This window comes from Charadrius vociferus, unplaced genomic scaffold (genome assembly GCF_000708025.1).
Source record: "Charadrius vociferus isolate BGI_N301 unplaced genomic scaffold, ASM70802v2 scaffold341, whole genome shotgun sequence".
Classification (NCBI taxonomy): Eukaryota; Metazoa; Chordata; class Aves; order Charadriiformes; family Charadriidae; genus Charadrius; species Charadrius vociferus.
Window position 1 is genome coordinate 2,885,497 of NW_009646847.1, and position 13,498 is coordinate 2,898,994.

Consider the following 13,498-nt stretch of genomic DNA (forward strand, 5'->3'; position numbering starts at 1 on the left):
GCTCAGTTTTTAAGTTTATCTTCTCTCATCTCATAAACTTAGAATAGAATAGTTCAGTTGGAAGGGACTTAGAATAATCATCCAGTCCAACTGCATCTCCACCTGACTGTGAAACTGCCCTTTTTCCCTTTAAGGATCATGTTATTGAAATCCCATTTCTCAGTTAGTCTTCATCAATGATAATGACACAGTTGGTAGCTGATTAAGTAAGGCTTCGTATCAGAAGATATCCCAGGTACCCAGATATCTCCATGTTTTTTATAAATACAGCTTCGATGTCTGAGACTTCCTTTCCTTCACCCACCAGCAGAGATATCCTCTGCAGGAATTCACTTGCTACAGCCCGTGACACTGTTTAAGGTGGGATAGAATTGGGCAGAACTGTATACTGCTTTTTTGTTTTTCTTTTTAACTGCCATCATGTTAATGGGGGGGGGCAGAACTGCAGTAGGGGTACGCATGCTTTGGGGAGCATCTGCAGGTGCCGTGGAACAAGGCAGGCAGCGCTGTGGGCTCTGGGAGCTCTGCTGGAGACGCTTCTCCCAAGCCTACAACTCATGCTGAACATGGAAGGAGCTGCTGCAAGACGATGTCCTGAGTGGTAAAAGGTCTTTGCAGCACAGAGACTGTATAGCAGGCAAAGTCGGTGGTACTCCCGAGTTTTCATTTTCAGCACAAAATCAGTCTTTCAGATTCTTTTTGAATTAGGAAGGCAAGAAGAGCTGGGAGCCAGGATTCACTGTGCATAGAAAACAAGATACCACCCATAAAGTTACCTGCAGCATCGTGTCTTTGCATAAAGGCAAAGATGCTTGTCTGAAGTCTAAAATTCAGCAGCAACCAGGAGCTGCTGCCTTGCAGAGGCCAGATGCCATTTCTGCGAAAGCAGTAAATCATAGCTCCCAGCTCCTTTTGACTTGATAACTCAAGGAAGGAACGTGCCTGAGAAAGGGCTTCTCAATGGTTGTGTCCACTTCCCTGTTTTGTGGTGTTACAATGCAGTGTTATGCACATTTGCAGCATTTAAGATGGATGAAGTAAAAGCACTATTTCCACCATCAATTCAGTCTTGAAATATTTTCTTCCCCAGCAGAAGTGTTTCAGTCTGTCATTGTTTTCCTTTTAATCATAAATTATCACGGGAAGGAAAGAAAAAAATAAATAAATAAATAAATAAAGTTTTTCTATAAAGTTGATAGACCTCCACAGCTGTTTAGGTAAAGCTGTTTAAGTAGGATTAAAGTAAGTGGAGTAACACTAACTTTTTCAAAAGATATAAGCTCTAGTTCCTTGAACATGCCCTGCAGTGGTGGGTTACTTGATTCCATGTTCTTAAAACAGTCTTGAAGTTCTGTTTATTAGGTTTCATTGGAAATTTCCTGCTCTTATTTTCCAGTGAGATTACAAATTTTTTTTGTTCCCATAGAAGTCAGAAATGGGGCTGCCTATTGACTATTCAACGGCTATTACTTTTCAACTACCCAAATGTGAAAGTAAGCAATAGTATCATTCTCACAATTTTATGAGCGTAAAAATGAATTCATTAGCAGAATCTGATTACGGCTTCATAAAACAGAAGGGTAATGATTTGGTGCCTGCACCTATTACAGTTGGTTAAAATTTCTATTTTCATAGCCCCCCAAAACCCAGATAGAGCGTGCAGCCTTGTTAAACTAAGTACAATCCTAATGTTTAGCAGAAAATCTTAAATTACTAAATTAAGGCAACACAAACCAAGCACTAACAAACAGCATATTAGCAGTAACTTCAATAAATGAAATTACTCAATGAGTAGCCCCTGTCCTGAGTCAGACATCATGATTGCTGTGAAAATGTACCATATCTCTAGACTCATCGGTAGTCTTATGATTAGAGTAGAAGTAATTTTTCTTAATTAACTCTGAACTGTACTGTAAACTTGGGTGATTTAAGTAGAACCTATAGCTTTTGTTCCTAGATGCAGAAATCTCAATCTAGCTATTTGCACTGCGTTTGTTACCCAATGTCTGCTAGCACCTGTAAGTATACTGGTGGCACACTCGTGTCTGTGGATCCTGAGAATACTGCCGGCTTTTCACCCGCTAATCTCAAGGCACAGGACAGCTCGCGTTTGATTTCGCATCCATCTGTGATGTTTCTTGTTAGCTGGAGTCTGTGTTGCTAAGCAATACGGGCTCTTCTCTATCAGGCATAAGCTTTTGTTTCTGCAACTTCAGGGCTTTTGGAATGAAACTGAAATTTTAAAATAAACAGACACCTTGTCATTTGGTAAATACATTTTAAAGACTGTTTATGTTTATATTTGAAACACGCTAAGGTGAGGCCTCTGTTGCCTAAGCAGTTCTCTGGTGGGTGGGATTGCATTCTTGATGGCTGCTTTCACATGCATTGGTTTCCTTGGTATGATGTCAGCTCTAATTAAACGTGCGGCTGACTCCAGAGCTGGAGCAGCAGTGGAGCTTCAGAAGGGCTTGGAAGGGACCTCTAAAGCAAACTGAAAGAACAGCAAAAGCTTCCCAAGATGAGCGCAGAGCTTTTACACATATGTTAAGTGACAGGTGAAATAAACTTCAAGGTTATGAAAGACTGGAGAGAAGAGGGGAATGCAGTAAGGGAGTCAGAATTCAATCTTGTGCCTCACAGCTGGGGGCTTATTACCCCATGGCCCAAAGCTTCAGTATTTCAGCACAGAGATATTTCAAGGCTGTGGAGGGGGTCTCTGAGAGTAGATGAATGGCTCGTGTGAAGTCATTGCTATTTGTAATCATCCACTTAAATATCCATCCCACAAAACCTTCCTAGTGCAAAAGATGAATGAATATGGTGGAAACCATGTTGCCAGGATATGGTGGAGTTGATGGTCAGAATAAGTTTGGAATAGAGCAGAAAATGTTTCACTCTTCCCAAAGCTTATCTCTTTGTACCTTTGGCAAAGCTCTAGAAGTAATTTGTTGATGTGGTGCTGGGTAGAAAATGCAAGCTACATTCAGATGGAGAGTCAAACAGGTTGTATATGATGTGTTGCAGGCTGTGTTTCCTGCCTAATTTCTTAAAGAAAGAAGACTTAATGCTATTCTTCTGTCTGTGTCCATGTCCCTGATGCTTTTTGACCTGATGGCCAACTTCAGACATATTTAATGGGGGAACAGATGTTGGGAAAGAAGTAATACAATGAAAGAGTATCTGGAAAGAGAGGAGAGGCCGAAGTTAATGACCCTTTATGGAGAGAAGACACATTGTTAGGACAAAGGAGCTATGTTTTGACCTACCTGCAACTCTGTCAGCACGTGCTCACTGGCATGTCGTGGCCAGCGGCATGTGCAGCCGCCTGTTCGAGGCATACGGGAGCAAACAGATAGGGGCTGAGAAAGAGAAAGGAACCAGAGGGGTAGGGAGAAAACTGGTGGGCTCAATGGGAGAGACAGGAGTTAAAGGTAAGAAGAGGGAAAGGAGTTGGAGAGAATAGGTGTGAAAACAAAGAATGTAAAACTTATGTGGACAAGCAAGGTGGGTTAGTCCTAGAGCGTATGGAACAACTTGTGTTGGGATCAAATAAGAGGGGCAGTAAGGTGGGGGTTTATTTGTTTTTAGTATTTCTGGTTTTTTTAGTCTTCAGTTTTAGCTAAGATATTGCTAATTTTTGCTTTTTTTTTTTCTTTCAGGTCTTGATTTTATCCGGGCTGAAGGGTTTGTGTTTTCTCATGTTGCTGATGAAGGGATCGTAAATGCCTGTGCAGGTAACCTTCTACGATACAGAAAACAAGTTGGAGCAGAGAACATTCAGATTTTTGCTGATATTAAAAAGAAACATAGGTAAATACAAGCAGTATTTTATGTAAATATAAATGTAATAATGATCTTACATTTTTTCCATTTTCTGATTATTTTTTTTTTAATGCCTATTTAGTGTCAGGAAAGTTAATGATATAGGGAGAACTTTATTGTTCAAGCAAGGTCTTGCAGTGCTATTAGGGGATATGTTTAAAAATAAATTTGCACCTGTAAGCTGCAGGTAGCTGCATCTGTGGAGTTTGCATTTGTTTAACCTTCGGGATTTATAAATGCAGGCTAAAAGTTTTGTATCTGGTGTTAGGTGAGATTTTGTGTACTTGTCTATATTCATATTTTATTAAAGAAATTTTGTTTTTGGAGGTTAGGCATCCAAGGTTATTTCTAGTTATGCAAGCAGTTGCCATATAAAAGCATCCAAATCATAATATTTTGGCATTTTAAAAAGCTAGTTTCTCTTTTTCTCTTTACTGCCAATAATACTGATTTCTTCTACTTAAATCAGTGCTGTCTATGTACAGATTATGTTCTATGATTATCAAAAAGAAGGAACTTATGACAGATGAATCCAGTTTCTTTTCTGCTGGTATTTTATCATAACTGTCACAAGGTACTTTTCAGCTATTTAGATGTCAGTCTTTGTTTTGTTTTGTTTTTTTCTCCAGAAAAACCGCTCAAGTGTTATGTATTATACATGCTAAATAACCTAATTAAAATGTTTGTGTGTAGTATGTGGGTAATCATGAGAATAACCAAGTCTGGAAGATCTTAAATACCTAATAAACAGGTGATAAAATTCAAAATAGAAAGGCAACAATGCAGCATAGTCAAATTAAGCTTTTAGGGTCCTTTCAGAGTGTTTTTTTTCTAAGGATTTCTTTATTTATATGTGTGTGTGTATGTATAAATAAATTGCATTAGACATTTTTGTAAAAAAAAAAAATATTGATTGCATCATGTGATTATTATTTTTTTCTTGCTTTGTCTTGACAACTGATGAATTGATATTTGGATTATACTTCCTGTTGTTCAGAGGGTTTGCTTTTTAAGAAAAGAAAAGAGGTTTTTGTTTCAGGTAGATTCATAAGCTGGGAGGGAAATGTTAAAGGACTTGTTGGCTGAGTTTCTTAATGTAGAAAAATATGCCTGTCGCTGAGAGCTGATAGCCTCCTTTTCTTTAAATGGGGAAAAACTATTTTTGTACTCTACTTGCTGTGTGACGGCTACCTTCCATGTGCTAGTTTCAGGGTGCCTACTACTCTTAAGCCCCGTTTCAACCTCCTTGTATGTATTAGGTCCTTAGGCCTGCCTTTCTGCAGCTGCAGAAAGGGAGTTAGTGTACTTCCTTCTGCATCCATCGCTGTGAGTGGAACGCATTGCACACACGTGCTGCATCTGCGCATGGCCAGAGCATGGCCCCCTCAAAGCGTTGTCCGTCCAGGCTGACCCAGGAAAGAGGTTGGCTCCATCCCCACTCATCAGTGCAAGATGTCGGCCGTAGCCATTGTTTTCTACTTAAATGGAAATGTAGAAGCAACAAAGTCAGGTGTTGAACCAGCAATGGTTGGAATTCTTTCAAAGTTTAGAGCTGTTTAAATTAAACGCTGCTATTGCTATAGGTTTCAGACAACGTGCGTCACCCGTGTATCAAAGCCTGCTGTTGAAAAGCTAGGTTGCAGGTAATTGATGTTTGTAACTGCTGTATAAGATGATTCCTGTGATTATATCATAGGTAATAACTATACTTTCTGTTAGTTGGACTTTGTGAAATGAAGTGGAGGGTATTAGTTCTGTTCTAGGCAACAATCTGATTTATGAATGACTGCACATCCACAACTCCCACTTGAAGTCAGAGCGCTGTGTGTGCTCAACATTTCTGAAATACAGGTGCTCGACATCTAAGCAGCTGTCTCAATTGACACTTGGTAGTTCACACTTAGCAATCGCTCTTTAGAGACAGGAGACGCAGAACAAAAGACCGATCAATTATGGTTCCCTGATGGAAAAGATTGGGTTTTTTCCTCCTGTTCGTATTGCAATTTTACTTCCCAGTTTAAAACAGGACACTCAGCCTCCCTCACAAAGCCTGCCTTTGGTTGTTCTGACAGCGGGGAAGATGAAGAAATGCAGTCTAAACATTCAACAAGATGGATAACAAATGTGTGTGCCGACAGTAACCACAGGGTACGTTCCTGCTGTTGACAGTGCTCACGCTCTGACGGCAGATGTCAGCGTGGCCGAGACCGCTTCGGCTGCCGAGCTCTTCCTGGCTGATGGGGTTGTACTGACTGGCACGGCTACCGGATTGCCCGCAGATCCTCGGGAGCTGAAAGGTGAGAGCTGTCATACGAAGGTCGGACAACAGGCAGTGAATCAGCTTCTGGATTAATGTGGAAAGAAATCTATATATCCGCTGTTCCTTAAGGAAAAGGAAGAGGGAAGAAAAGAAACTCTTGCTGTAGGGTTTGATTTGATACAGCAGAACTAATGTGATTGAGGTGTTACTCAAATTGGCTGTCTTATGCTTCCAAACAACAATTTAGCAGGATAAAAATTAAAATTATTTTAATCTTTTATAACACTGAATGATGCTGAGGCTTCAATGACAAAAAACATTAAAAATGTATATAAAATTATGTAAAAAACACTGTTCAATTTCTAAAAAGTCTTAATATAAGAATAAGCTACTTTATAGCCTTATTAACTAACTATAAATCTTTCCATTGAAGAATTAAGCATTTTTATCTTGCACAATGAAAAGGGAAGTCCTGCAAGAAAAGGGGCATTTTGATAAGGCAACGTTCCAAACAGTAATACCAGGGAAAGTACTGCTTAGAAGATTTTCAGAAAGAATACAAGTTCATTGGTAGAAAGTTATTACATCAAAGTAATTTTTAAATAGTGTGGACTTTTTATCAAGGGAGAGTCATTTGACCTGTGAGTTCTGATCTTTGTAAAAGTGTTATATGATTATTTTTTTTTTATATTTTCATATGGGCATAAGTTTGGGCTATCTTCATGAAACTGGATTGCTCCCATGCTAGAATTAGTTATGTCATGGGGGCATTTAATTTTCATCGCTAATTTTAATTTAGATTAATGGCTTGAATTTGAGCATCTCACTACATAAAGTAAAATGTGTATTTTTTTTAAGTTTTACTTTTGCTGACATGCTTTAACTTAGCATGTCTTGAAGTTCCAGTGCAGAGTGTATTGTATTGAACTTAGGTTAGCTGATCAGGGTGAAAAATGTAATTTACTTGCCATAGATACCTGGACCACAAACATCTTTTGAAATAACATGAAATCATTTGGTGTTTTCAGGGTTTTATCTATATCATACCTGCTTAACAGCATTTAAAATGAATGTTGAACTTGTCAAAATGGGTTCTTGTTTCATACATATCAAACTTCCTGTGAAATAATAGGTTATAAATTACAATGCTTCTATCACCAATGTTAAAAATAAAATGATGGATTGGTGTGAACACTGAGCTCTTGAACTAGCTGGGTCTTTTGGTATGGTAAACTAGAAATGATACGTGGAACAGGTGACCCTGAAAGCTAGATGTATTTTGGAGACTGCAAAATTTCGTTAATCTAGAACTCTATCCCTGCCTGCAATTAATGCCCCCATCGCTCTTAATGCAGATTAAATATTTTTTTTTAAAGGATCTGATAAATCTTAGGTAAAATCCTAGGTTAAATTCTGGTTTCACAGGTGCACGTGCAACCTCCTTGGATTTCTTGCATCAGAGAGCAAAATCTGACCTCTAGGCCCATGGGCTTTTTATCACAGGTCTCCAACCAGACAGCATCGTGGCTTCTGTTTTTCTTTCGTGTGAACAAACATGTCAGTCTCTGTCTTGTTCTCTTTCTGGATCCAAAGAACAAAAATGAATCAGAGTTGGCAGCTGTAATGAAGTACGCACATTAATTTTGTGTTTGGATTTATGCTATGAAAGCAAGAGTCTGCAGATCATGGGTTTATTTTACTTAGGTCACAGCATTTTGGGTCTTAGCAGGCCCTCTCGTAAGAAGGATGTTGGCTTAAAACAGTTGGGACTGTTTTAAATCTGAACTTAAAAATCAATATTCCAGGGTACAAGGAAATGACAAATTAGGCATATCTATGTCAGCAGATTCTTAAAAGGAATCATATCTGCAGTCACGACGCTGGTGTTGATGTGAGTGAAATTTTGCATTTCACGAATTTATGCAGCCCTGGAAGTGTTGTATTACGATGATACACACAATTGGGCACCTTTCATCACACTGCAAAGCATCTCTTGAAAGCAGAACCAAGAGACAGATGAGATTTTTGTCATGTCTTTTTTTCAGCTTTGTTGTGCAGTAATATAGAAGTGTTTTTGCCTTTGTGTTTTTGTGTTGAATTGACTGATTTGTGATGGGGTGTGGGAAATGAGTGTTTCCCTGTCAAGACGGAGAACTGTGTTCAGTAGGGTTTTGTTTGTAGTTTGTGTTGCTGCCTTCTTGTAGGCAACCATCAGCATCACTCCTCGGCTGGCAAGCTTTGCTCCAGGGCTCCCTGGGAATACCGGGGCACCAGTGGTTGATGGAGTACAAGGTCTAAAAATCGGACTTCAGGTTATCAAAGAGCAGGAATTACAGCTGAGCATTTTGAATTGCAATTGAATAGCAAACCATATTTTCATTTAAGAGGTTATAGAAGTTTGTTCCAGTTTGCCACTTTGTGAAGCATTTTTAGGTTGGAGTCTGTGAATCGGGTTTTCTCTTTGGGTATAACTGCCAAAATACCTGCTTCACATCCAGTCTGTATTTTAAGTGACCAAAGCTTTGTATAATGGCTGCTTAGTTATATGTTTGAGCAAAGCAAATGACCTCAACTGAGTAACCAGTGGAAAACAGGGTGAAACCCAACTGCTGGCTGTGACTGTCACCTCCTTAGTTATTGTTCATAAAAGGGGCATCAAGACTGATTCACTCTCTCACCTTTCGATGGTACATTTAGGTCAAAATTGAGGCTGCTGCCTTTGCAGTACCCTCAGAGATAAACAGCAGATGTGAGTCTGATCAGTCCTTCTTATAAGCCCTAAATTTAATGACAGAGAAAAAGTCCTTTGAATTAAAAAAAAAAAACAAAACTAAAATGTGTTACAGTGGAGCATTACCATAAACAGTGTTGTGTACGGTACAGTGATTACTGCATATGAAAAAGCTGTTAAAGAAGAGTAGTCGAGCAAGTTATTGGCACAGTGGTACTTATTTTTACGCTGCTCTTTGCCATTGTTTTCAAGCTAGGAGCATTTGGCCTTTATTTCATGTAACTTGTGCATACCATAGTTCAAATGCTTTCATTGTGCTTTGCAACCAAGCACTATTTCGTTTGATTTTATTAAAGACATGTCTGCAGATGTACTGTCACAAGAAAGAGCACAGTGCCCTCTAGTTACACTTTATTGAAATAGAGAAATGTGCAAGTTGTGTAGACCTTAGGATCTTGTTACTGTAACATCACAAAATTGTCTCCTTTTCTCTTTGTGTCAAAAAAAAAAATATAATCGTAAAAAGAAAGCCAAGAAAGCTGAGAGATTTAAAGCAAAGCTCTGTGTTTAGAGACATCTTGACAGTGACTGAACGTTGCCATGCAAAAGCATATCTGCATATCTCACTGCTGTTGCTTGATTTTCTTTTACAAGTTAGAATTTGTATTAACACAGCCAATAGACACATCACCTTCTACTAATCAACGTTAGGCCTTGATGTGCTTGGAAATGACTTAAAAGTAGCATCTGTAGCATACTTAATTAGGTAACTCGGTCTCAGTGCAGACTTGAGCACTCCCATTGCCATTCTTCACATTGTCAATCTGAATAAGTCTCCAGCGCCGGAGATGTGAGTGGACTCCATGTGTCCTGTATGGATCGCAGCAGGAGTTGGATACCTTGCTACTTTGGAAAGCTTTGAGGTTTTCTATAGTGTCCCAGCAGTCTCAGATGTCACTAGTTTTTACTCTTTGCCTAGTAGGGCTAAGCTATTGTCTTACACCCATGCGATCATGCTCTGTTTAATTATTTGGGTCTTCATTTTTCCCGCTGATGTGAAATAATTATAAAACAACTACCTTCTGATGTGCCTTACGCACTTGTCATAAAAACAAATATTGACTTGGAACACAGTTCCTCTGGGAATACAGTAAAGTGCTGTTGCACAAATCTGCGGTCAGGTGTAGCACCTTAATTATGCAGTGGTATCTATGTAAAGCAGGTATGATATTTCTAAGAGCACATAGATACTATATAAATAAGATTCTGAGTTTTCGAGAACAGGATTCCAGTGATTATGTTATAAATAACTAAAAATGAATTATCTTGTTGATGTAAGCAAGATGACTATAAGAATATAAAATATGCATAGAAATAACTAAAGTGTTAATCATATCCACACGATCCAGCTGATTTGTTTAAAATTTTCAATAAGGACTGTGTGGAGCGGTTTTATTTTTGTGTTGAAATGTTTGTAAGAAGGAGTTATTGTTCCTAGATGGAAAAATGGTAGGGCATGTGACCTAAAAAGAGATTCAAGAGCTTTTTAATTGATCCCCTTTCTTCAGTGAAGTAGGAAGGCAATAAATAATTAGTCTTCCCTGAAGCATAATTAATAAGTTAGGATTCTGATGAAACTTCATTTAAGCAGTGTTTTGAAGCAATCTTTTGTTGCATATATGCTTTCCCTAGCTACCTCAAGCTCCAACTATCTTGTACCAGCTTATCACCAACTAAGGCAACTTATATGTTTTTAAAGGCCAGAAATAGAAAAACATTTCTCTAAGTATGTGATGAAGCATCCAGTCCTGTGAGTGGCTCTTAGGGTGGTTGGTTTGAAATGAAGGGATGAGAAGGATGCTTAGTAGTTCTTGAACAGGGATTTTTAATTTTTATTTTTTTTTTCAGTTTTCCAGAGCTAGTACTGACCCAAGTTCTGCAGAAAATACTCTAATAACCTTTTATTTATCTGTGGGGGACCTTTCCATGATGGAAACAGCCATCGCCTTTTGTTTTTATTCTAAAAAATGTGAGCTATGGTAACTGAGCAATAGATCAGTTTCTGCACAGTCAGGTCTGTCAGAATGCGTGCGTTTCACAGTGAACGTGATCACCTGCACCGTAACTGAAATCCACCCCTGTGGGGGGCAGGATTAAGTGGATCTGTAATATTTTGAGCCCTGTTTTGATATTTTGTCTATTTCTCCTTTTGGAGCCAGGTAAAGGGTCAGATAATTAGGTAACACATGCTGTATGTAGAAAAAATAATTGGCTTTTTTGTTCCATTGCCATTTATAGAAAGAGAAGTAGTCTTTATCAGTACTGTCTTTTGCTTTCTGGTAAACTAGCTGGAGACATCAATGTAGTCTATATGACCACTGCTTGCTTTCCTACTTCTGCATCCCTGAAACTCAGCACAAAGTGGAGACCATGTTCCTTTTCCATTCCCTGTGAGTAAGGCCCTTGTTTCTTCACTGAAGATCTTCTACTACTTGTCAACATAGCACTAACTCAGCAAGGAGACCTGGCAGAAATACACACCAGTCCAACTACCATTATTGTGATTTAAACTGGTGACTGAAGAATTACAATGAGCACAGCTCTGCTGAATGCTTCTGCCATCTGTAAAGATCTCACCAGACTTGCAAAAAAGAATCTGAACTGATACAATGAATGGAAACAAGAATGGCATCTTATTCTTGTAGCTGTATTTTGATTACTTTGTGGGAAGATTGGGGGAGGTGATTATTCACATCTTAAGGCAAGGGAAATCGAGAACACGGTTAAGTCTCCACATGGGGCATGGCAGCCCACGTGGCCACTCCAGCATCAGCTGAGGCAATGGACCTAGTTGGCCTGAAATCCATACTGTGTGCTACTGCAACACAGTAGTAAACGATAGCTCCTTTCCCTGTGTGTGTAGTACCTCAAGTACTCTAAGCATGATGGTAACAGTCACAGTAAGTAAAAGGGTCTGGTCCTGCTGTACAAAAACTTCCTGCATCTAGCAGCTCTTCTTACCAGGGCTGTAGAATAAAACTGAATTTGTGAGGGAATATAGTACAATGCAGTACATTCTCTGCCAGTCAGTTCAAGTTAATCTTAAATCTTGTTCCTTGAGAATAAAGAGGGGGTACAGGTATGGTATCAAGATCCAACTTTCATATCTTCCACAGCGCTGAAACCATCCTCTGATGGTTTCTCATGAATATTTTTCTGTAGTGTTTCATCCAACAACAGAATGCAAAATGAAATAAAAGTGAGATTTTTCTTAGCAGGTGTTCAGAGCTAAAGGTGTTTTTTGTTTGGTTTTTTTTTTTTTTTCTGGAGAAGTTGTTTCATTCTATAGTAGAAGTAAGAAATATCATGATCACGAGTTTCTTGATACTTACCTTTCTTTATCGTTGAAAATCTAAGCAAATTAGAGTCTTGATGGAGTTTCAAAGGTGGGCCTTCAGCCTAATTTTGGTTTTCTTCTTTTCAGAGGTTAAACATGCTGTGAAGATTCCTGTGCTGATTGGGTCTGGAGTGACTCTGGAGAATGTGAGGAATTACTTGGATGCAAATGCTCTAATAATTGGTTCGTATTTCAAGAAGGAAGGTTATTGGGCAAATGGTGTTGACCCTGACCGAGTAAAGAAATTTATGGAACACATAAGTAAACTGAGAGAATGAGTTTGTCAGTAAACAGTATCTTTGTGTGTGTGTGTGTAAGTGCAGTATGATACATCATACAGAATTAAAGCACAAATGTGTGCTTGAATGGCTAATAAAATTAAATGAAAACACACATCATCTCCACAACTAGCTGGGAAACATGGTGACACTTTACAATAAACGGGTGTGCTGATGTTTGTTTCTAGGCAGCACATTTCTGTGGCGCTCAAAGCCATCATCAAGGCAAAACTAAGTCTCTGAAGGCTTGTGTAATATATTCTCTCCTATAAGTAAAATATTTACAGAGTTTAAGAATTTGTAGTAAATATTCATCACAGGTGAGCTGAGTTTTGTTTTGCCTGTGAGTACAATAGGATGCCCGAAGTTTACAGCTAACAGTATTGTAAATTGGACAAGTTAATTAGCCTTTCAGTTTCCCCATCTGTAAAATGATGATAATAGTACCAACATCACATGGGGGTTGTAAGACATAATAAATGAATGAATGTGCAACACTTTCATCTCCTCCAATGAAGGGCTCTATTAAAGTTCAAGATCATTATTTTTTTCATTAGAATTGTGCATTTATTGAAAAAAAGTAGTAATTGTATAGTGTACAAAAATTTAAGATAATTTGGAAATTGATTTACTTACAATACTTATTAGAGAATAAATGTAAATATTTAATTACATTTTAAGTAGAGCTGGAATTTAATCAAAATGTTTTTGCAAAAATTGGAAATTTTAATAAAGCTTTATTGTTATTTTTCAGCAAGCTCCTAGAGCTTTGTACCTCTCCAGACTAGTATTAGTAATGCTAACAACTGCCAGGTTCCTTCCAGTACACAAGGTGTAATTATGATGGAAACCTTTCAACCAAAACTGACAGGTAAACACAGATTTTCATTATTCCTGTGAAACGTAGGAGGAAAAATATGACAGTCTCACTGTGTATGTTGTGAGAGTTTCCCCTTGAATGTGATCATTTAGCTCTAAGGAAGTTTAAAAGAACCCAAAGAATACCT

The 13,498-nt window shown here is 38.4% G+C and overlaps 1 protein-coding gene across 1 annotated transcript in view; it reads left to right on the forward strand.

Annotated features, from left to right (window-relative positions):
• Window positions 1-13,165, forward strand: part of LOC104294478 (uncharacterized protein F13E9.13, mitochondrial-like) — a 25,319-nt gene extending 12,154 nt beyond the window's left edge. Inside the window, exons 4-6 of the mRNA XM_009894090.1 lie at window positions 3,663-3,813; window positions 5,995-6,122; window positions 12,301-13,165. Coding sequence (XP_009892392.1) covers window positions 3,663-3,813; window positions 5,995-6,122; window positions 12,301-12,491 — 470 coding nt within the window. The 3' untranslated portion in view covers window positions 12,492-13,165. The remainder of the gene's footprint in view (window positions 1-3,662; window positions 3,814-5,994; window positions 6,123-12,300) is intronic.
• The last annotated feature ends 333 nt before the right edge of the window (window positions 13,166-13,498 follow it).